A 20,625-nucleotide genomic window follows, 5' to 3' on the forward strand; every position below is an offset into this window, starting at 1 on the left:
TCTGCTAATGTTGCCGGCAACTTTCTCAGGCCAAAACCTCCGCATGAGGATCCACTATACCCTCCACAAGAAGTGCCGCAACTTCGCCCGCATCCACCGGTGCACCGGTAGTAAATTTTGCCTGAATAAAGTCAACGCACTGTGTGGCAAGAGCTTGTGCGTCGGCGCGAAACAAGTCTATCTTGTTTAAAACCCTCAATACCACATGTACCGATTCGGAGCTCCACTTTTCCCGCCTTTCGTTGATGGCTTTCACCAAATACCGCAGTAAAGAAGACGGGATCGAGTCAAAGGGTCCTTCTTCCATATCCACAAGCTCTGTAAGCAACTTTGTTGCTGTATCAAGCGTGGCTGCCTCACTGCCAATGTAAGCCTCAATGGCAACCTGCATTTTCCCACACAATGGTTTGGCAGAAGGATTCTCATTCTTCAAAAAAAGCTTGAGGGCACGTGCCATGAGAATGGCACTCCTTGCGGAAACCAGTGGCTCCTTTTCCACACGAACCTTAAGCTCGTCAAGAAGTGCCCTTTCGACGACTTCCCGAATGGAGTTTGGCGCGGTGTGCGCGGCGGAAAGAAGCCCAACGAGATCCGCTAGTGAGACAACCGCCAACTCGGCACCAGGGATGCTGACCCACACGGCAGCAGAAAGCTGTGATACGACATGGCTAGAGAGAACGCTACTTGTCGACGCTCGCCCAGAAAGCTTACCGAGAGCAACCGCAATCATTACCTTCTCTGTTAATCCCAAACCATCATTCACGACACGCAACAGACGATCAGAAAGCTTATTTGACAAATCAACAGGACCCTGTGTGACACAATCGGCACCGGCAGTTGCAGTCAGCACGGAGGCAAGAATCATACAGAGACTGCTCGGCGCCATTTCATTCGCGGCAGCCAGGAGTCGGTCCTGCACAGATCGCACGACGGTGGCGGTGTCAGGGTACTCTAGGCAAACAAGCGAATACAGAGATTGTGCGAACGAGTGCGGAGAAAATGAATCGGGGTGAACGGAAAGCCAAACGGCACAGTCATGCAACAACGCCAAATCTCGTGGGGCGTCCAGCACAACCAGGGTAGAAAGACAGTGTGCCACTGTTTTGCCATCGAGCCCCTGAATAAGATGCAACGGTGTGCCCGTAACGTTGCGAAGGCACTCTTCCTGCTGCGTCCTTGTAGGCGTGCGCCGGTAGTCACTGCGGGCCTTGTTGAGTTCCATCGTGTAGATACGTGCCAGCTTTGTGGATGCAAACCGCTTGCTGTGATGAAGCGCACCCACACCCGTAGGATTAAAATGCGACGGCGAAATAGGCGTTATTGTATTTGCCCTTCCCGTTACAAATAATCTTGACGATGTAAATAACGGCAAGGTGCGAAACACACCCAAAAAAAGAGGTTGCCGGCTCCACCGCGTGGGATGCATGTACAGATACATTCTGTTTCTGTTTCTGTTTCTTTCTTTTGTGTGTGTATGAGTTTGTTGAACTCCTTTTATCCCTTCTTTTGGTTTTATTTTATTTTCTTTCCTTCTCTCCTTTTTATTCTTTGATGCACGCCGTGTGCTGCTCTTCTATCCGGGCGGTAAATGTCGCCACAGGGCGAATGCTTCTCATAAAACCAACAAATAATAAAAATAAAAATAAAAATAAAAAAATAAAAAGTAACGGGTAAAACAAACACAAAAGAAAAAAAAAAAACAACACGCGACCCCCTCCATAAAAATAATAATTCAAACACGACATGCAACAGTCATTTCACGTGACACAAACCGCAAAGAGCCAATCGACAACAACAAAACAAAAGTTGTAAAAGTTGACGTCACCGTTTGGCTCGTATCATTCAATTTTTTAAATCGTCGTATATTCACCCAACCACAATAATAAATAAATAAATAAATAAATAAATAAAAGAAAAAAGAAATACAGCACTTGGGGTAAGAAAGAGATGCACCCGTTTGCGACGATAAATGAGTTTAAAGAAAGGGAGAAAAAAAAATATATATATTTTTTTTGTGCTCAACCATAAATAAATGCCACCGGGACAGACCACACGGCATGAGTGAGAGGAATGAGGACCCTGAAAAGAAATTAAAATCACCACAACGATAACTGTCTCTGGCAAAAGCATGGCAAACATCATGCGTGTGTACTTCTCCCCATTTCCCGACATCCAACCTTCCCAAATTTCCTCCCCCAAAAAAAAAAAAAAAAAAAAAAAAGAAAAAGGTAAAAAGACAGAAGGACAGACGGAAAGACACACACAAACACACACAAAAAAAAAAAAACAGTCAAAAACCAAAGTCCATCGTACTTTGCGATATGTAGCGACCACGCCCACTGGTGCCGTCACATCGCTCGGATTTTTGATTTGATATTCCGTTCAACGCGGCTTCTCTCAAATTGCAGGAGAAACCGTCTGGAAACCTCACAACGCCGTCTATGGGTGGCTTCCAATTCGGACTATATGGATCCAATGAATCTTCCAGGTCGCCAGGTTTGGTGACAAACGATTTTTCACCCATTGCCTGAAGATGGCGAAGGCGACGCACAATATCCAGTGATCCGGTACGACCGGGGCAAACACGTTCTTTTCCCAGTCGTACCTTCTCACTAAATGAATCCATTTGTTTGAATTTATCTTCGTTAGTGATATTCTCCCGTCGAGAGCAGCTGCGAAGCGGAGCCTTCTTGACATTGTTATAGGCACTGCTGAAGGGTGATGCTGTAACGCCATCTTGCAATCCACACAAGCCCAAGCTGGGATCCCGTAGCAGATCAACACCACAGGAGCGAAATTGTGCTGTTGGATACTCAGCCCGCTGTCGTGCCTGGAGCACAGGCTCCTGTTTTTTAAGCGCCAGGGAAATATTCAACGACGTCATGGCATCAAAAACACCTTCACGCAAGCGTTTCAGTTCCGCTTCACGTCGTGCCACCTGTTGCTCCATTGACTTCTTTCTTTCATCCCAGTATGCAATGGCAAGGCAACGTTCCTCCTCCTTGCGTCTCTCCTCCTCTAGACGAGCATTTTCTGCCTCACGTCTCTGCGCCTCTCGTTGCGCCGCCGCCTCCAATGCGAATTCCGTAGCCAGACGTTTCTCTTCACGCCTCCTTGAGGCATCGTAGTCTTCCTCAAGAAGCACAAGTGTTTGACGTAATTCATTCAATGCGTCAGAAATCATCTCCTTGCGAGAACATTCTTCAGCCGCAATGAAAGCCTCCAGTGCCATAGCGTCATGGTGCGGTTTCTCGGCAAGCCACTGCTCGTATAATTCCTCCAAAAGCCGACTGCGCTTGGCCGTAATATCATTGTAGAAGTTCTCGCGTTCCTCCACAAAAGCATTTCTCGCCTCCATTTCATTTTTCTGCAACTTTAATAGTTGAAAAATATTCGAAATAATTTCTTCCCTACGAAAACTGTATTCCTTCTTGCGATAAATTTGTTGGCTGTTCCGCCACAGGAGGAAGACCTCAACAATCTCCGTGGAGCGACGGCGAAGCAAAGCCGCGGTGCGCATTCGTGCCAAAGAGACCAAAGCGCCACCCACTGCCACTCTCAAAAACACCTGCAGACGCTGCTTCTTCACGACCTCCAGTTGCTGATATGCATCGGACTTGAGGAAGACACGCGACTTCCCTATTTGTGCCTTTCGGGAGTCAAATCCAACGCTTTTCAAAACAGCGTGCGCCACCCCCAAGGCGTCGCTAAAGTCCAGCGCCTCAGAGAGTACCAGAACTTTGTTTTTCCTTGCAAACTCAACATGTGGAATACGAATGGGATACCCTGCCTTGCGAATCTGCACAGTACCAAGCACACCACAGCTACGTAGTTGCGCTAATGTTTGCACACCGTCAAAATGTAATGGTTTCTTTGCAGGGTGGGGTTTGATGCAACGGATCCAATGTGGATTTGTGGCGTTTATCACCACCATAAGTTCCTTCATTTGATTTCGAAAGAAACCACCGACAGTATAACGCACTCGACTTTCTGGGTTTGGCATGGGAAATAAAGTTTGAACCAGAGCATCCCCACTGGTATTGAGCAGTATTTTAAAGCTATCCTTAAGGGTGTCACGGTTTTTTTCAATAAAGCCATCCACCTCATAAGTCACCGTCCCTGCGTAATGTACAATCCGAAAACAAGGCGCCTTGGCCAAACGTGGTCTCTCAAAAAAACGACATTTGCCGGCAAACGCGTTAGTTACCTTATCAAGAAAGCTGTTATCCGTTGCCTTCGCCAAGAGGCAGTCTTCGTCCAGTATCGAAAGAATACCACCCTTGCCCCCAATCAATTCCACGCATTCACTATTATCAGGGAAGACAACTGCCGTCACATCAATTCCCTCCTGACGACACTCATCCATATCCCGCGAAAAAATAAAATAATTGTAGTGCCTCTGCAGCGTTTCATTCGTAAGATTGATACACAGCTGCTCAAAGGAGTTTACTTTAAAGTCTTCAAATCCAAATATATCTAGCAACGCCACCCAACTTGTGTAGTCTTCCGTGTCTATTGTTTTGTTAATGGCGTTCACAAGAAAGTCAAAAAGATTATCGTAGAGGGCTTTGCATAGTGAATCCCTAGCGTCATCTGCCTTAGCTTTTGTGAGTGTGGTAGGTACCGGTCCCTCACGTAGTATGAGCGTGGTCGTCGTTAACTCCTTCTTTAGCTCCTCTTCAGAGATGGAGAGTAGGCGACAACCATTCGCAATGTAATGATTTGTCTTTGAATCAATCGCACATGTGTCGGTACTTGTGGCAATAAACTCCGCATTGAGTAGCGACATCACGGCCCCTACGCAACGCCACACCGAGTCCACGTTCGCTTGAGAAATGCCACAAATTTCCATCGCCTTGTTCACGGAATCGTATTCCTCTGCGTCGTCCACGTTCTCAATAGTGGGTGCCTTTCCGGCAATAACGTTACGGTACCGTGAGAGCTCGGCAAGACCGTACCGCTCCCTATCCCGACCTTGCAGAATAAGATAAAAGGCGTGGTAAACTCGTTCATTCGGGGCTGAAGTTACAATGCGTGATTTCTCCAGTAAATACTTTGTCACATCTGCCCCTGTCAACAATCCCTTTCGGTTAAACTTAATGCGCATAAGTTTCCCAAAGCGAGAGCTGTTGTCATTGCGCACTGTCTTGGCGTTCCCAAACGCCTCCAGAATGGGGTTAGATTGAAACATGCGTAGTCCAACAAACTCCCCGGTCTTTTTTTCCTCCTCGGTGCAGCTAAGCGCACTGACGGCGGCGAGATATTTCATGACAATCTTTGCTGCCTCCGTCTTTCCCGCACCCGACTCCCCTGAAACAAGAACGGATTGATTCCCACCATCACGCCGCATTTCGTAGTATGTCGAGTGTGCCACCACCCATGAGTGGGGAATATTGTGTTGGATGGTTTCGCCCTCCGCAAGGTAATCCGACATCTTGTTCTCCATGTACCATGGAATGTTGAAGTTAAAGGGATTGAGTGCCAATATAATCGCTCCAATGTTTGTATACACCACGTCACGAAAGTAGCGGCTCTTTAGACAGTTCAAAAGCGTTCCTTCATGCAGCACGGAAAGATTCAAAAGATCGTGAACGTCTTCGTCCACGACGTTTTTTTCGCACACAAATACGTCATCCGGAAGAAGTTTTGACACCTGTTCCTTCGCAGGGGTCATGGTGCTCACAGACACGTGCTTGCCGTCAAAGCTGTCAATGATGCCTGGCACCCACGCGTGCTGAGGATGATTGCACATGCAGTGCATCCCAGGCAGAAACGAAACACTTTGCTCGGCCATGCCTCACACTACCTAACTTTAACTCGGGTCGCCGCGTGAACCGATATCAAAAAAATAAAAACCGCCAAGTGGCAACCACAAAATTACTACCCACTACAACGTGCAAAGAAGATATAAACACACAAACAAGAAAAAAAAAAAAAACAGAAAAGATCCCGCAAAAGCTTTCACAAAAGAAAAACAAAAACGATACCCACAGAATCCAAAAATGAGAATAGAAAGAGTCTTTTTTCCCCCTTCCCCCATCATCTTTCACTCCCTCTCTCTCACTCTGTGTATTTCTGTGTGAACATGTTTCATTTTGTACAGTTCACGCCAAGTGTTTATAAAACCAAATCCGTTAAAAATGTCTCTGCTGCATCGGCCAACGCATCTTCAGCATCCATTGCTAACTGCGAAAGCACATGCGACAAAGCCAGCAAGCTGTCGCCACTCTTCAAGGATGTAAACACCTGATCCGCCTCCTGATTTTGCCGGGATCGTTGTTGCTGTTGCTGTTCTCTAAGGTGAACAAGCAGCGAGGAAGGAAGCTTTTTGTACCGTGACCGCGCCATTCTATTTGCCTGCAGTCCCACCAACAGAATCACTACGTCATCCACCGAGTGCACGCGGACGCGTTCGTCAAGATGTCGCACAATGGAGTCAAGAACATGGGAATGCCGCTCCAAAGTCCATTCTGTTCCAGAAGAGTCCTGTGTCGCGAGCGCGATGCACAAAGCGCAGAACAGCCTGGCACACTGCGACACTGACAACTCCTCCAGCTCCGCGTGGGTTTTGACCTGCAGCAATGGCACCAGCTTCGCCGCGATGGGGAGCGAAACACCCGCGGCGTAGCGCCAACAGATGGTGTCCACCAGTGTCAACCGCTCTTCCCTCGAGAAAGTCGGTGATGGTGCCGTTGGCGTCGGTGTGGTGGGACACAGCAGTTCCATGGTTTGCAGCTGCACCTCTAGGAGATGTTGACGGTCCTCCGCCCTCCCATTTGCTCGAAGCAAAACATCGATCGCTCGGTTAATGACAATTAACAGCAGGGTCTTCCCGTCGCGCGAAAGACTCCCGGGCACCGTGCCCAACTCGGCCCCACGAATCATGCAGACAAACGCTGCTGCAGTCGCTGCAGCCGTCGCCGTTTTCTCCGAGGGCCGCAGGTACACGGCAAGGGCGCACAGAACACACTCCCAGTGGAACGAGCTATAAAGAGACTTTGGGAGCCAACTCAACAGCTGCGACATCATCTCCTGCGTGGGCGCGACGCCAAACAAAACACAGGCATTCAGATACAAGCAAGCAAAGTCAACCGCTAGATCCTCCTCCTCTTCCTCGTCCACAGAAAAGTCTGTAAACCGAATTGCACGAAGCGCCTCTTGTCCGGCCTCTCGCGCCTTTTCAGACTGATCCATGCTGCGATACAGACGAAAAGCCGTTGCTAGCGTCTCCCGCCGTGTATTACCCCCATATCGGCTCACGGAGACCATGTCCATTGTCGGCTTATCAATACAACTACGACCAAGAAGTGTCCGTTTTGTCTTAGCGGACGGATTTAGGCGCGTCCATTTCGACGTATGGAAATCATGCATCCCCCAACGCTTGAAAAAGTGAAAAGAGGGTGGTGGACACGCACGGAGGACTATCGCCAGACTACGCACACCAGGGACGTTGGCACTGACACTTCTGTGCGACAGCGGCATTGCCATTCAATATCCGGTGTACGAGAGGAAACACACCTCACCTCGGCCCTTCGTAAAGTATTTTTAGAAAAAAGTATCGTGAAGAAAATCAAGAAAATCAAAAAAAAAAAAAATAAAATAAAAAAAGAGACCTACACGTTACAAATGCACAAGCATATTATTATTATCATTAATATTAGTATTTTGTAGCATGAATAACATCTATGCCATCCAAGAGAAGTAAGCCCTATTCCCATTCATTCGACAGACATACAGACACGCACATTTGAGTTGCTTTCTCCCCTTTTCCATCACCCCCCAATACAATAAATTAATTAGCGGATTATCCAGTTGGCAACAAGCAAAACCAGAGTGCTAACCCAGAGGCACAAAATGAGTTGGCGCGTGGAATTCCAAAATTTGGATAACGTTTTCTGGACTTCTATCACTCCTTTATGCATGTTATTATGTGCCGTCTCTGTGTTTTTAAGAAGAATAGAGAACTGCTCGTTCTGCTGCACAACCTGTTCATTCATTAGGGAGGTCAGTTGTGACAGCTCACGCACGGAGGCTTCAACCGCCTTGGCATCCTCCGCAGAGGCTGTCTTTTGTTGATCCTGAAGCACAAGATTCGCCTCAGTAAGTCGTTTCTCCTCCTCTGCACTGTAAACAAACTGCGGAGTGGCCGCATCTGCAGAGGATGGCCCTCGAAAACCCGCCACCCCCCGGCCACCGGACATCAATGACCATAAATGCACACCCTGATGCAATGGAGCTTCCGTTACCTTCCTTGCCGCCTTCTTGATTACACGATCCACAACATACACCACGCCGACAGGAGAGTTCCGTTTTCCTTCCTCTCTTGGAGGAAACATGTATTTTTTTGTAACGTCATCGCTCCTGTTGCCATTCTCCCCTAAGAGGGGCCTTTCGTCGTCCCTTTCTCGTTCCTTTCCAGGATCTGAACAGGAGAGCACACCTGCCCGTCCAAAGATGAACATCTCTTGCTTATACAACGCCAGCTCTTCTTTGCAAAGTGCCAGACGTAGTCGCCAACGGCCCACGGTGCCTTCAAGTATTTCAAGCGCCGCCTCAAGATGCTCCAAGAACTGCAGGTTGGGCTTTGCGGACAAAGTAGAACGCATTTCCCGCTCCTTCCCTTCTTCCCCTTTCAAGAAGAATGCATTCCACATGCTTTTCTCACTTTTCTCCACTTTTTCCTGCGCCTCTTTTATGGAGGATCGAAGATCTTTTATCGTGTTGGATGCCGACAGCAACTCCGCCTCATGCATAAGAAGGGCACCCTCCAAGTCAGCAATGGCGGGGTTACACTCTTCCATGGCACGCAGAGCTGCTTTCATGCGTGATCGAGTTACCCGCACGGCAGCATCCGCATTGGCACCAACAATGACAAACGCTCTGTAGAATGGGTGTGCACGGAGAGCAAATAATGCCACAAAATTATCACGGTCCTCAATGTACGGGCAGCTTTTGTCAAACAACTCGCGCAAAGCCAAACTATGCTCCTTCAGCATTTCTTGCGCGCGCACATGCACAGAAAGAAAGGGAGAATCTCTCCGCGCGACCGCCTCTCCTTCAATTTAGCCAATCGAGAGCACAAGAGATTTAAAAAAAAAAAAAAAAAGAGGTATCCCGCAGCTCGCAATAGCAAAGAAATTAATAATAATAATAATAATAATACATCCAAATAACGTCAAAAGTTAGACGATAGAATACACCCACACTCCGCCCTGTGAACATAAGCTGGGAACTGCACATGCACATCCATTCGAGTGATCTTGCAAAGAGCAAAAGCTTCCCCAGTTAAGAATGTCCTCCAGCCAACGCCACTGTGAAAATTTAGGACCCCCGCCCCCGTCAACCATCTCCATCAAACAGCAACAGGATCCACATTCCCTCTCTCTCAAGATATGCCGACAAACTCGCACCCTCCACCCAATATATATATGCATATACATACACACATGTATAATGAGCAAGCACCGTTGCTCGACCAGAGTGGAGACGTCAATTCTAAAAGTGTCGTTCCTCGCGTGCCAACTGCCCACTATAGACAAAGAAATCCACCTGTTTGTTTTTTACAAGTATTCGTATTAGATAAACTGAGCACAAAAACTCTGCCACAAGTAGCATGAGCATCGTAACGCTAAGGGCGTAGTCAAGCGAGTCCCGCTGCGGCCACAGAGCATTGAAAAGGATCACGACTGAAAGTTGAGGCAACAATGTTAATCCGACAAACCGAAAAAGACATGGCAAGTGCTGCTGCTGGTTACCAAAGTAGCCCAAATACAGACGAAAGAGCTCTGCCACAAACCACAAGACTGCAATGCAGACACACCATGTCTTCTGACTCGAAGTAATCCCGTCATTCCAGCGTTTTCGTAGGGACACGGCAACAACAGGCACGGCAAAAAAGAGTGAGTATGCCGAGTTAATGGTTAAAAGTGCGGCAAGGAGGGGGCTGCTCCGGTTGACTCGGTGTCGGTGATAAGTTCGCACCCTCATCGCCTTCGTCACCCCCTTCTCCAGTCCCCGTTTCTTGTCCCAAAAAAGATTTAGAAAAAATCAAGAAAAGGAATTCAATTTCTGTTGAAAAAAAAAATATATATATATATATAATCAAAAACGGCAAAAAAAAGAAAGAAAGAAAGAAGGAGAGAGAAAGCCCTCTCTACATCTATACATCTCTTCTCTTGTTTATCGCTCCAAAAAAAAAAAAAAAAACCAGGACCTTTCGATACACAAGTCTTTCACTCATTTATTCGGCCTCATAGGAGCGCACATTCCTTCTATAAGCCCTTAATCCTCTTGCAGCAATTCCAACGTAGGTTCTCGTGTTCATCCTGCACTCGTTAAATAAATAAATGAAAATGTGCCGGTCTTCCGTCGGTTTTTCACTTCCCCATTCCTTTTTTTTTTTTTTGCCTGCTTCCAATTCGGCCCTTCTTTCAAGCGAATCCAGTCAACCACCCAATCGTTAATTTGCCTCGGCTCCCCAGTGACAGCGCGCCTCCAGAACCTGTAGATCTGTCTCCAACAACTCCCGCCACACCACGGCACGTTGGTGCAGCAACTCTGCAAGCTCACAAAAGACATTAATATGAGAAGCAACAGACTGCATCTTTTCATAGAGTTTCCGTGTGTTACCTGCGTAGCGGGTGCGGGAGTGAGCCTTCCTGTACTCCTCCACGTCATCGTACTCCTCGTCAGGAATGGGCAGCACTCCCTCAACGCTGGCATTAATATAATGCTGTAGTTCCGGTATGAGACAAACAAAACGTGCAAGGCGCACCTCTGTTGGCGTGATCTTCATGATTTCGGGTCGAAGTGACACAGAAACAATATCACATCGGCCTCCTTGAACGTTTTCCACAATCTTCACACCATCATGAAGCCGTTGCAGACGTTTTTCAACCCAATACTTTTTGACTGCATCCAAAGCAGCCGGCGTAACCCTGGCATTCGGGGGTCTTCCCCTCCGCACGGGTCTTTTCTCGTCAACAAAGTCTGCAAAATTCACATGGCGAAGAGCTTCGGCTTCTGCAAACTCCCCTATTCCTGCAAAACCTGACGGTGATTCCACCACCACTCCAAAGTGCGCACGGCAATAAAAGCGACATCCATCCCATGGGCCAGTGGCGCTTATGGCATGCGGGGCCCGGTAGCACTCTAAGGTGCCGGCCTGTTGTGCACAAGAAGGGTGCATCGAATCAAAACAACGAGGATGATGGCATCTCTCACACGCCCCCGCACTCTCACTGTTGCAGAACACACAACGAGCCAAATGATTGGACTTCCTTGAACGCTTTACGGGATGCACCACACGCTTCTTCGCATCAATGGCCAACTCCTCGAGAGCAAGAGAACACACAATGTGACAGAAAAGGAATTTCCCAACGGAACTCTCGCTTTTCCACCCAACACCCGAAACAAACGGCAGCATCACACCACCCTTTCGCCCACAGAAATGGCAACGCCCGACGCCTTTCTCACGTCGCGCCACTACGCAGCATGGACAAAGCCAGTTTTTTGCATTCGGTGGTAAAGCCTCTAAAATCCAACACTTCACATGTGCCTGACACCCACATCTTCTACAATGAAGAAAACACTCAGACTCTTCAGAAAGCTCCGGTAGCGAACAAACGCCACATAACTCCACCCTATTTTCCCCCGACAGGTAAAGATTATTATTATTATTATTATTAGCACCATTAAAAACATCCACGTTTGTCGGCGCTTCACTCCCTCGAGCTGCAGCTTCAAGATGCATAACATATTTCCTCTCCAGCTTTGTGATTGCATCAACAAAAAAAGGAATAGGGACCTTTTTTTCATGGCACCACACGTAGTCCTCAAGGTCCATGATGTAGCAGCAACGATCGAAGAGATCACGGCGCCGTAATAATCCATATGGAGTGCTCTCGCGCAACGCCTGCGCCCCCCAGCCCACACGAGCCGAAGGCAAAGCAAAGCCTTTGGCAACCGCATCAACTGTAGAAGGCATCCTACTTCGTTTTCTCGATGGTTGAGAGGTAGCTAGTCGCCCTTTTGAAACCGTATGCTCGTCATCTGCACTATCCTCAGACAGTCCCTCCTCAATGATTTTGTAGGGTTTGTATTTGGCCCGCACCTCGTCCATATTATCCACAAGCACGAGCGGAAGAACTGCTTCGTAGTTCAGTGCAATACGCATGGGGACATCACCTGCTTTGGACTTCTTCCGTTTTCTATTTTGTACCATAGCAAAGATAAAGGCAAACGCCTCTTCCTTTTCTTTTCTTCACACACTTTTAAGAGAATAAATCAACACACGCGTGCGCAACCCCCCTCCCCCCCCCCCCCCCCAAAAAAAAAAAAAAAACACGACACCAATGAACGAAGCACGGCGACGGGTGTAAGAAAAAGCACGCTAATTTCTTTAGATACAAGGAAACAAGCAAAGACGCATACAAGGGGAAACAATGAGAGACGACATCCTTGACATTTTAACCAGCCTGATTCCACTGAGGAAAAGGTCAAAAGAAAAATAATATAGCCAAAACAACAACAAATTTTTCTTATTAAATTCCCCTTCAATTTTTTGTCCTCGCTTTTTCCCCCGTGATTCAGTTCCCTGCTCCCCGTGGGTTTAAAAACGTCTTAAACGACATGCATTCTTTTCCCTCTCTCTTTGCTTTTTATTCTTTTTTTTATTCGGGTGTCTTCTCCCCCCGGTCACAATGCGTAGTTCGTGACCTTCTGCTTTTCACCAACAGACAACACGGGAATGGTCGGGGCTATTGTGAGACTCTGAATAAATTGATGCCTCTGCGAAATAGGGGGGAAAGACGGCACAACACGGCACTCCGGGAGAGCAGCGAGACGAAATCCACTCTTCTGGCCCTTGGTAGAGTATGCAAGGGTGGCGTCACCGTTGCTGCGTTCTCCAAATGCCAAATGACTAATGCTTGTCGTCAAATTCTTGAGAATCTTCACAGGTCCTGAAGAGCCCTTGTTGTAAATACTAACAATACCGCTTTTTGAGCCCACGGCCAAGGCAGAGTCAGAGGTTGCAAATGTTGTGATGTCTACAGTGCCGTCATCACAAGTTTCACGCAGAAACTGGGCACTTTTGCGTAAATCAAACACCGACAATTTAGTACGAGTTGCGACGGTTAATTCATGTGGGCCTCCTGAAAAGAGGATGTCTACCACTGGATCGCTCATCTCGATGCGGTGGGTGACACTGCCAGACGACAAGGATCCGACCGTCACGGTGGCTCCGCTTGATATACCCACTAGCCTGGCGGAAGAATTGGTTGCCGGCAAAGCGACATTAGTGATGTAAAAGTCATGCTTGCCATTATCACGTCGGCCATTGCGATATACGGCAGAGTCGCGGGTAAAAAGGAACTTCAGTGGGATTAGCTTCTCCGTTGAGAGCACCAATAGATCTGGTGTGTAGGACTGGTGACCCACAATCAAGACGTCTTCCCCCGAGGCCTCAAGAGCGGTGCACTCGATTCGCTTCTCCACATCTGTCTTGGAAAGCTGCTCCACAAACCTGCCGGCGGCATTAAAAAGATACAAGTGGTGATTGCCACCCACCACCGCCAGCTGCCCGTTGCGATGCCATTGAACCGTCCGTGCGGAGTCACGCGGAAGTGGAAGCACGGAGAGCACGGGTGGAAGAGCAGAATACTTTCGGTCGTGCTTCGATGTCAGCAGTGGCTCCGTCCGCGCGAGAAGTTCGTCCAAGTCCTCGTCGCGGAATCGCTTTTGAGCTGCCATCATTAATTTGGACGATGACGAGACGGTGGCCCATGCGGGCAGCACATGCGACTGCTTCACAAAGTCAGGCAGCTGCTCCTCCACATCGCGATCCGCATCGTCCACCCACGCGCGAGACGCCATTTGAGATGGAGAAAGACAATAAGGATCACAAAACCGCAGGGAATAAGCTACCGTACTGACTATGAAAGAGAAACAGAGCACAAATAATAATAATAATAATAAATAATAAACAACAATAATAATAATAAAACAAAAAAACATAACAATAAATTATATCAAAAACAAAACGAAACACACACACACACAAAAAAAAAAAAAAAAAAAGAATGAAACACCAAAAATCATTACGGAACTGAACCATGTTTACAAAACCACGGCCTCTCGAGCGCACACACACACACGCACACACACACAAACACACATAGTCGGTGAACAGAGCCTAAAGAAAAGTAATACATATGAATATATGTAATATAATATAATATATTCATGACGTTTAAAAGCGGGAAGTAAAGAGAATTTTTTTTTTTTTTTTTTTAAGGATTGAAATAAAAATTTCCGACCTGCCTCACCGCCATAACAACAACCGCCTGCGGGCTACATGTGGCAAACGGTCAGAGGGCACCAAAGGAGAAATGCGTATTGAGAGTGTCTCCGAATAAAAACAACAACAACAAACAGACAAAAATAAAAAAAACAGAGACGCTTCCAAACTAAAATGCGCATGGAAATATACGATTTATCAGCTCTTTTGGTGCAAATGTAATGGAAAAAAAAGGGGGGGAGGGAAAATAAAAAAGAAAAAAATAAAATAAAATAAAATAAAATAAAAGAAAGAAAGAACTTCCTACACATAAAAAGATAAATACAACTCCATTACAAGACCATACATTACACACGCACGCATACTCACACTCTCTGCGTGCATGCGTGCAGGAATATAAACAAGAAATAATAATAGAAATGGAAATAGAAATAATTGCTCCTGGCCGAGGCCCAATTCCCTCAACTCTCACAAAAAGGGGAGAAACACAAAAAAGAGAAGATGATATTTTGGCTCAATACACTCAACATCCCACACACACACACACACACTCCCTCTCCCTCATTCTCCCCTTAACATGTGAATTGTCCAACGCACATGCACCCATAAACAAATGAGTTCAAAAGACATACGCCACGATAAATGGGCTCGTTGGGAACTATCAAAATGGAAGCCTTTCCGGTCCCGCAAGCGCCAACCCCCCCCTCCCTCGGTGCAGATGTTTGAAAAAGCGGACCGGTGGCAGAAAGTAAAGAACAAAAGAAAAAGAAGAAAAAAAAACAAACTCAAACATATTCCGCCATATTCATTTATTCCATTGTTAGCAAAGTGATGCACACCTAACCAAAAAACGGGTCTGCGTCCTTCTCCCTCTCTCTCTCTCTCTGTGCGTGTGTGTGTGTGTCCATAGTGACACCACATGTTTACTCCTTTCTTTCACTTGCTATTTTTTTTTTCTTTTTTTCTTTTGTTATAATTTCAAAATCGGGTGAAAGAACGGGGATTATTTTCCCTTTGGATGTTGTTTGCCGTATTTTACTCGCATGCTCCTAGTCACTTTTCTATTATTATTATTATTATTATTATTATTTTCTTCTTTTTTTTATATTCTGCTTCTCCTCTTATACATATATATAAGATATAATATAAATTACTCCTCCCCGCCACCTTCTCGCCACGCTGCGCTGAGGGAATTAAATCGAATAAAACACGCACACACAAGAAATAATGATGATAATAATAAATTAAATAAAATCAAAATAAAATAAAATAAAGAAATAAATGGAGCAAATTTGGAGGGCCACCAACGGCCATCGATCCCCACACCCTCTTACAAAAGTCCGTGCACATGACTTCTGTCCCTTACCTCCATTCCCCTTTTCTCTCTCTCCCTATCTGTCATTGTTGTTTCCTCGCTGTTGTTGGTTTTGCCCCGAATCCTCTATTGGTTTGCGTGAATGACATCATCTTCATGCATCTTCTCTTTCTCTTTCTCTCTCTCTCTCTCTTTTTCTTTTTTTTTTTCGTTTCTTTTCTTCTTTTTCCGCCTGATTCTCGTTCTTGTCTTAAGTTATCTACGTGAAATGACGAGTGAAGTTAAAAAGAAGTAATATATATTATTTTAATAAGTAAAAAAAAAAGATTCAATTCAGCTCAATCAGTTCTCCACCAGCTCCATCCATATTCTTGCGCGGAACGATTTGTAAAGATCCCGCACCAACTCACGAAAGTCCATTCTTTGTTGCGCCTCGTAAAAAAATGTAAGTTTCTTCTTATCAAACTGGTACTCGGCGTCCACGATGGTCATGGGCAGCCCACGCTCGAGGACACGCTGGGAACAGACGTCGATGGCACGTCGTTCAAGTTCCACTTGCACAGTATGCAACTGTTTCACATCGGAATCATCTGCAAGTCGCAACACAGTGCCTGCACCAAGACCAATACTGCGGGTGAGAGTACTACCGGTAAGCCCAACACACAAAACAACGGTTTTGTTGCTGCCGTTGCCAAATTCACCAAGTTCACCTTTTAAGGACTTCGTTGTCTCACACCACGTGTATGTCACAAGCCCAAGATCCTCACCGCGGTCGCCACCCACCATGACGTAGCTGCCGGGCGGAACGTACTCCTTTGACTCAAACTGCAGTACACGTTTGCGCTTAAATTCAACCAAAACCTTACATTGAGCGTTAACATCGATGCCCAATTTATCCGGTTCATCCGGAGGTCCATCCGGAATGGGCACAGCCTGCGGGCGGCCATCCATATATGTAACCTTTAAACTCTTCGTGAAGTGCTGAGTTTGCGAAGAGCCTGGTGCCCCCATGTGGATAATATCATTCTTCTTCGTGTATGTACCTAAATTCGGCTGACTTTGCAACTGCTTTGAGTCGTCATCTTGAGTGTAAGATGGAATCACAGATTCCAACGTGGAATGCTGAAAATCGTCATCATTCATTAGGTTGTTGAGCGCCTCAAAACAGGTGGCATCTACAGAAGGGGTTTTTTCAGCATGGATCGAATCATCGTTGGTCCACCGGTTATGCGGGGAGACCGCCGGTGTGGCTTCTTGACGGCTGGGGGCCGCCAACGCTACCCAATCCGTGGGATCTACTGGCTGTGGCAAAACGTCACTCCTCGCCCCACGGGAATCCGGGGGCATAAGCTGCATCCGCTCATTGGGTGGTGTGGAGAGCATCGTGACGCGCATTCCCGCCGGACTCCCTTTTTTGTCGGAAACAAACCGTGTATATACGGGCGTGGCGTGGTCCAGATGCCCCAGGCTGCTTGAAGAATTCCCCACAAGTTGTCCGACTCCGCCGTTACGGGCGACAAAAGCAGACTCAATTTTATCTAAACGCTCCTTTAGTTGTCCGTGCGCCTGTCGAAGCATTCTCTCATGCTCCGCGAAGCACTCATTCATCTCCATCCGCATCTTCTGAAGCACGGCCCATATGTGCTCCTGGTTTTTAAGTGACTGTTGCATGTTGTCTCCTTTTCCCCTGTTCCCCCACCCCTTTTTACTTCACCTCAAAACTCCACACGCGCAGACACACAGACAGACTGGCACTTCCCTTTTGCCTTTTTCTCGTGTAGTCCCTCTTTTCCACTTCTTCCCTTCCTCTCACTTTATTTTACCAAAAATCTAAACAAACCTAGGCGTTTCAACCTTCTACTCTTGCCTGTGCGTCCTGTACAGTGAGGGAACAACAGCACTGTAAATCACTGAAATTGGTTTCTTCGCCACAATTCTTACAAGCGGTCTGGGAAGGCAAGAGAGGCGTTCACTTCCTCCTTTTCCACCCCTTACACACCAAAAGCCACAGGCTTCCCGAAGAAAAGCACGGAAAACAAAAAAGCAACAAAAAAGCCAATAAGACACGGGAAGCAGACATAACCCACGCAGCCACGCTGAAAACAAAACAAAAAAAAGAAATAAAAGAGAGCGAGTGCGTAAATGAATGTGCATGTGTGACGTAGCGGGAAAAAAAAAATTGCATGCTTTTCTAATTTAATCACACAGAGAACACGGACAGAAATGCAGAGAAAAGCAAATATCATCAACAACAGCAACAACAAAATTCCGAATCACTCATAGTTTGTCCTGCAGCTGTTATAAATATTCCAAAACATTTCTCCCGAATTGACAGTGGCTTTTAGTTTCGTGGCCAACAGTATAATCCCACTAATCCGTCGATGGAGCGAATACACCGGCGTAGGAGGTGGGCGTAACCGTAGCTTAATTATAGTTGGCACGTGTTCCTGAATCTTTGAGGGAAGATTTTCCGCTGAAAAGTCAAACGGCTTGTCGTGGTGCCGAAACGGTCTTCCCAGCAGCTCCACGCTGGCGGCATGTGCATCCAACATTGGCTTCATCTCATTCCCGGTGAGAAAACCCAACTTGATGCTCTTTTCAATGATTCTGTCACGGTCCTGACGAGCGGCCGCGGCAACAACATCCATGTAGTCCTTGACAAACTCCTTGCTGTACTCACGGGCCGCACCAAAGTCAATAAGACTGATTTTGTTTTTCTCTGCATCAAACAAAAAATTGGCGTAATTTGGATCCGTTTGCATAAAACGCCAGCGGAAAAGTTCGGTAAGCGTTAGCAGAAGCATACGCTCAGCCACGTAATTCTTTAGATCCTGCACACCTGAAATGTTCGCCAGTCGGTCAACAGGAATACCGGTAACAAACTGCGTCACCAACACGTTTTCTGTTGAGAGGGACTCGTAAACTTTTGGGACAACAAACACCTCTTGCAATTCTGGTTCCTGCTTGATCAGAGCGGCATACCGCACCTGCTTTGCTGCCTCTATCTTGTAGCGGCATTCCAACAAAAATTCCTGACGAAGGTCTTGCAAAATTCTGTCCACAAACATTCCTGGAGGAAGCAAATGCAAAGAAATCAGCATCTTCAGATTCGCAATATCAGAATCAATGCTTGTTGCAACACCAGGGTACTGCACCTTCACGGCAACATGCTCAATCTGTGTGTCGCCCTCTCCTTTGATGGTTGCACGGTGTACCTGTCCAATGCTGGCCGCGCCAATGGGTTCATCATCAAACTCCAGAAAAAAATCTTTTCTCCAATTAATATTTTCGTATTCCTTCGCCAGAGTCTGATCAAGTTGCTCGCGCGACATAGCGTAGGCACTGTCACGTACCTGCTCAAATAGCTGCAACACATATTGAGGAACAGTAGCAGGGTCCTGGATGCTGAGCATCTGCCCAAGTTTCAACACCACCCCACGCATCCGACGCAGTGTGTTAACAACACGTTTGTGGCTTTGGCTCGACAAAATACCTTCACCATTGCGGTCCACAAGATGATCCCAACCAAGCTGCACAAACAGCGACGCAAATCCAGCGGCTCTAGTAATACGTGTAGAAGGCACAGACATATACACAGCATTTTTCCTTAAGTCGTCCTTGGATTCATGCAACTGAGTAACCACACTCCTCGGCAGTACCTCGGGAGGCGACGAGGTGTGGCTCCGCCCAGCGGCACGAGCGGGGGTCCCTCCCTCACCGTTATGGCTGTTGTCCACAACATTCACGTTTCCCACGCTGGCATCAACAATTGCCGCCGCGATTTTTGCTGCTCCCCGGACAACGCTTTGCAATGAGCAAATGGTGCCACTCCTTTTTAGCATGAATTTCAAAGAGACGGTGCCTCGCCCTATCGCCTGCTGTCACAAATGCAATGCCTTCTCAAAAGAAAAAAAAAGGCACCAAAAAAATACTATGGGCATGAACATAAAAATAGTAATAAGGTCATAATATATATATAGTCATTGGCAAAAAATATGACAAGTGGCAAAAAGGAACAGAGGAAGGAAACAGAGCTTTGTTGCATTCACCCCTCAAATAAAGGGATTTCACCCCACTCGAAGGAAAAATCGCCAACACACACATTATTATTATTATCATATATATATAGGAGCGCTACGATCGCTCACACGGTGCACCATAATTTGCCGTTTTTCGGGGGAGAAAGACCAATGAACCCTCGCTTCCTAAAGACACACTGGGATTTTCAACTGAAACAACAACAGAAAGTGCCACATAATTCACTACTGGCCTCTTGATCTCTCAACCCCTTTCTTTTGACTCACACATTTCAACACCCCTCCCCTCTCACCAAATGACGAGCTAGAGTTGAGAATGGGGAATGGAACCTCTTGCCTTTTCCTCCAACATCAGAAGCCATTCCACCAACTCTTTTTTACCCGTTCCCTCAATTAAGTCCACCGTAGCTGTGGTGTACTTCATCCACTGCAACTGAGCCCTCGGAACACCGTGCAGGTGCTCCAGTATGACTGCTTCTACTGAGGCGCACACACGATGAAGCACAGGGCGCGAGCGACACCGCAGCAAATTAATAAGTGCGGAAAAATACGCCTGGAAACGTGCAATCCGTTCTTGCCTGGAGGCAGTGGCGATGGTGGTTTGTGCCTTCGCAGTGTGGCCAAGAATAAGACAAACCTTGTCAAAGAGCGCTGATACAATAAGAAGAACACAACTGATAGGTCGCACATTATCCAGAGATGGTGCGGCGTCTCCCTCCCCATAAATTTCCAAAAGAAATTTTTTTAAAGATGAGTTTGGGTTTTGCATCATCCCTGCCAGTATCTGCTCATCACAGTCTTCAAGTGCCTGACATGTTGCCCGCACACCCTTTGCAAAATGACGCACCAGAAACAATGATGGCTCGCCATAACGTGTTTTGTTTTTGATTGGGATCATCAATGCCACGTACGTTGGAACAAAAGAGGCGCAATAGCTCGCCTTGAAAGAAATATAGCGGTAAAAAAGTCAAGCC

The 20,625-nt window shown here is 46.8% G+C and overlaps 8 protein-coding genes and 2 pseudogenes across 8 annotated transcripts, besides 26 other annotated features; all 10 read right to left on the reverse strand.

The window, feature by feature from the left end:
- On the reverse strand, window positions 1-1,438 carry Tc00.1047053503847.10 (annotated as a pseudogene; the record flags this gene model as incomplete).
- Window positions 1-2,155: a sequence feature (heterozygous, non-Esmeraldo-like haplotype).
- Window positions 1,489-1,550: a sequence feature (T-rich).
- Window positions 1,630-1,655: a microsatellite.
- Window positions 1,882-1,925: a microsatellite.
- Window positions 1,990-2,014: a sequence feature (AT_rich).
- Window positions 2,156-2,353: a sequence feature (areas merged during assembly that could not be assigned to a particular haplotype. This can correspond to areas where the two haplotypes were merged or to regions with more than two copies in the genome that were merged during assembly.).
- Window positions 2,198-2,227: a microsatellite.
- Window positions 2,291-5,794, reverse strand: Tc00.1047053503847.20 (myosin heavy chain, putative; the record flags this gene model as incomplete). Its single annotated transcript, XM_804982.1, has 1 exon — window positions 2,291-5,794. One exon carries the CDS (start codon window positions 5,792-5,794, stop codon window positions 2,291-2,293), a length of 3,504 nt encoding a protein of 1,167 aa, XP_810075.1.
- Window positions 2,354-20,625: a sequence feature (heterozygous, non-Esmeraldo-like haplotype).
- Window positions 5,908-6,015: a sequence feature (A-rich).
- Window positions 6,118-7,488, reverse strand: Tc00.1047053503847.30 (hypothetical protein, conserved; the record flags this gene model as incomplete). Its single annotated transcript, XM_804983.1, has 1 exon — window positions 6,118-7,488. The coding sequence occupies one exon, from the start codon at window positions 7,486-7,488 to the stop codon at window positions 6,118-6,120; it is 1,371 nt and encodes a 456-aa protein (XP_810076.1).
- Window positions 7,564-7,612: a sequence feature (A-rich).
- On the reverse strand, window positions 7,797-8,996 carry Tc00.1047053503847.40 (hypothetical protein, conserved; the record flags this gene model as incomplete). Its single annotated transcript, XM_804984.1, has 1 exon — window positions 7,797-8,996. The coding sequence occupies one exon, from the start codon at window positions 8,994-8,996 to the stop codon at window positions 7,797-7,799; it is 1,200 nt and encodes a 399-aa protein (XP_810077.1).
- Window positions 9,086-9,106: a sequence feature (AT_rich).
- Window positions 9,140-9,162: a microsatellite.
- Window positions 9,421-9,453: a microsatellite.
- Tc00.1047053503847.50 (hypothetical protein, conserved) lies at window positions 9,496-9,987 on the reverse strand (the record flags this gene model as incomplete). The annotated part of the gene is made up of 1 exon (XM_804985.1): window positions 9,496-9,987. The coding sequence occupies one exon, from the start codon at window positions 9,985-9,987 to the stop codon at window positions 9,496-9,498; it is 492 nt and encodes a 163-aa protein (XP_810078.1).
- Window positions 10,075-10,102: a sequence feature (AT_rich).
- Window positions 10,114-10,142: a microsatellite.
- Window positions 10,460-12,223, reverse strand: Tc00.1047053503847.60 (hypothetical protein, conserved; the record flags this gene model as incomplete). Its single annotated transcript, XM_804986.1, has 1 exon — window positions 10,460-12,223. One exon carries the CDS (start codon window positions 12,221-12,223, stop codon window positions 10,460-10,462), a length of 1,764 nt encoding a protein of 587 aa, XP_810079.1.
- Window positions 11,666-11,687: a microsatellite.
- Window positions 12,305-12,327: a microsatellite.
- Window positions 12,697-13,875, reverse strand: Tc00.1047053503847.70 (hypothetical protein, conserved; the record flags this gene model as incomplete). The annotated part of the gene is made up of 1 exon (XM_804987.1): window positions 12,697-13,875. The coding sequence occupies one exon, from the start codon at window positions 13,873-13,875 to the stop codon at window positions 12,697-12,699; it is 1,179 nt and encodes a 392-aa protein (XP_810080.1).
- Window positions 13,958-14,003: a microsatellite.
- Window positions 14,004-14,095: a sequence feature (A-rich).
- Window positions 14,144-14,177: a microsatellite.
- Window positions 14,273-14,295: a sequence feature (AT_rich).
- Window positions 14,544-14,591: a microsatellite.
- Window positions 15,362-15,389: a microsatellite.
- Window positions 15,541-15,573: a microsatellite.
- Window positions 15,779-15,813: a microsatellite.
- Window positions 15,907-15,939: a sequence feature (AT_rich).
- Window positions 15,957-17,285, reverse strand: Tc00.1047053503847.80 (hypothetical protein, conserved; the record flags this gene model as incomplete). The annotated part of the gene is made up of 1 exon (XM_804988.1): window positions 15,957-17,285. The coding sequence occupies one exon, from the start codon at window positions 17,283-17,285 to the stop codon at window positions 15,957-15,959; it is 1,329 nt and encodes a 442-aa protein (XP_810081.1).
- Tc00.1047053503847.90 (ABC1 protein, putative) lies at window positions 17,888-19,456 on the reverse strand (the record flags this gene model as incomplete). The annotated part of the gene is made up of 1 exon (XM_804989.1): window positions 17,888-19,456. One exon carries the CDS (start codon window positions 19,454-19,456, stop codon window positions 17,888-17,890), a length of 1,569 nt encoding a protein of 522 aa, XP_810082.1.
- Window positions 19,956-20,625, reverse strand: Tc00.1047053503847.99 (annotated as a pseudogene; the record flags this gene model as incomplete).

Source organism: Trypanosoma cruzi, genomic scaffold (assembly GCF_000209065.1).
Source record: "Trypanosoma cruzi strain CL Brener 1047053516765 genomic scaffold, whole genome shotgun sequence".
In the NCBI taxonomy this organism is placed as follows: Eukaryota; Euglenozoa; class Kinetoplastea; order Trypanosomatida; family Trypanosomatidae; genus Trypanosoma; species Trypanosoma cruzi.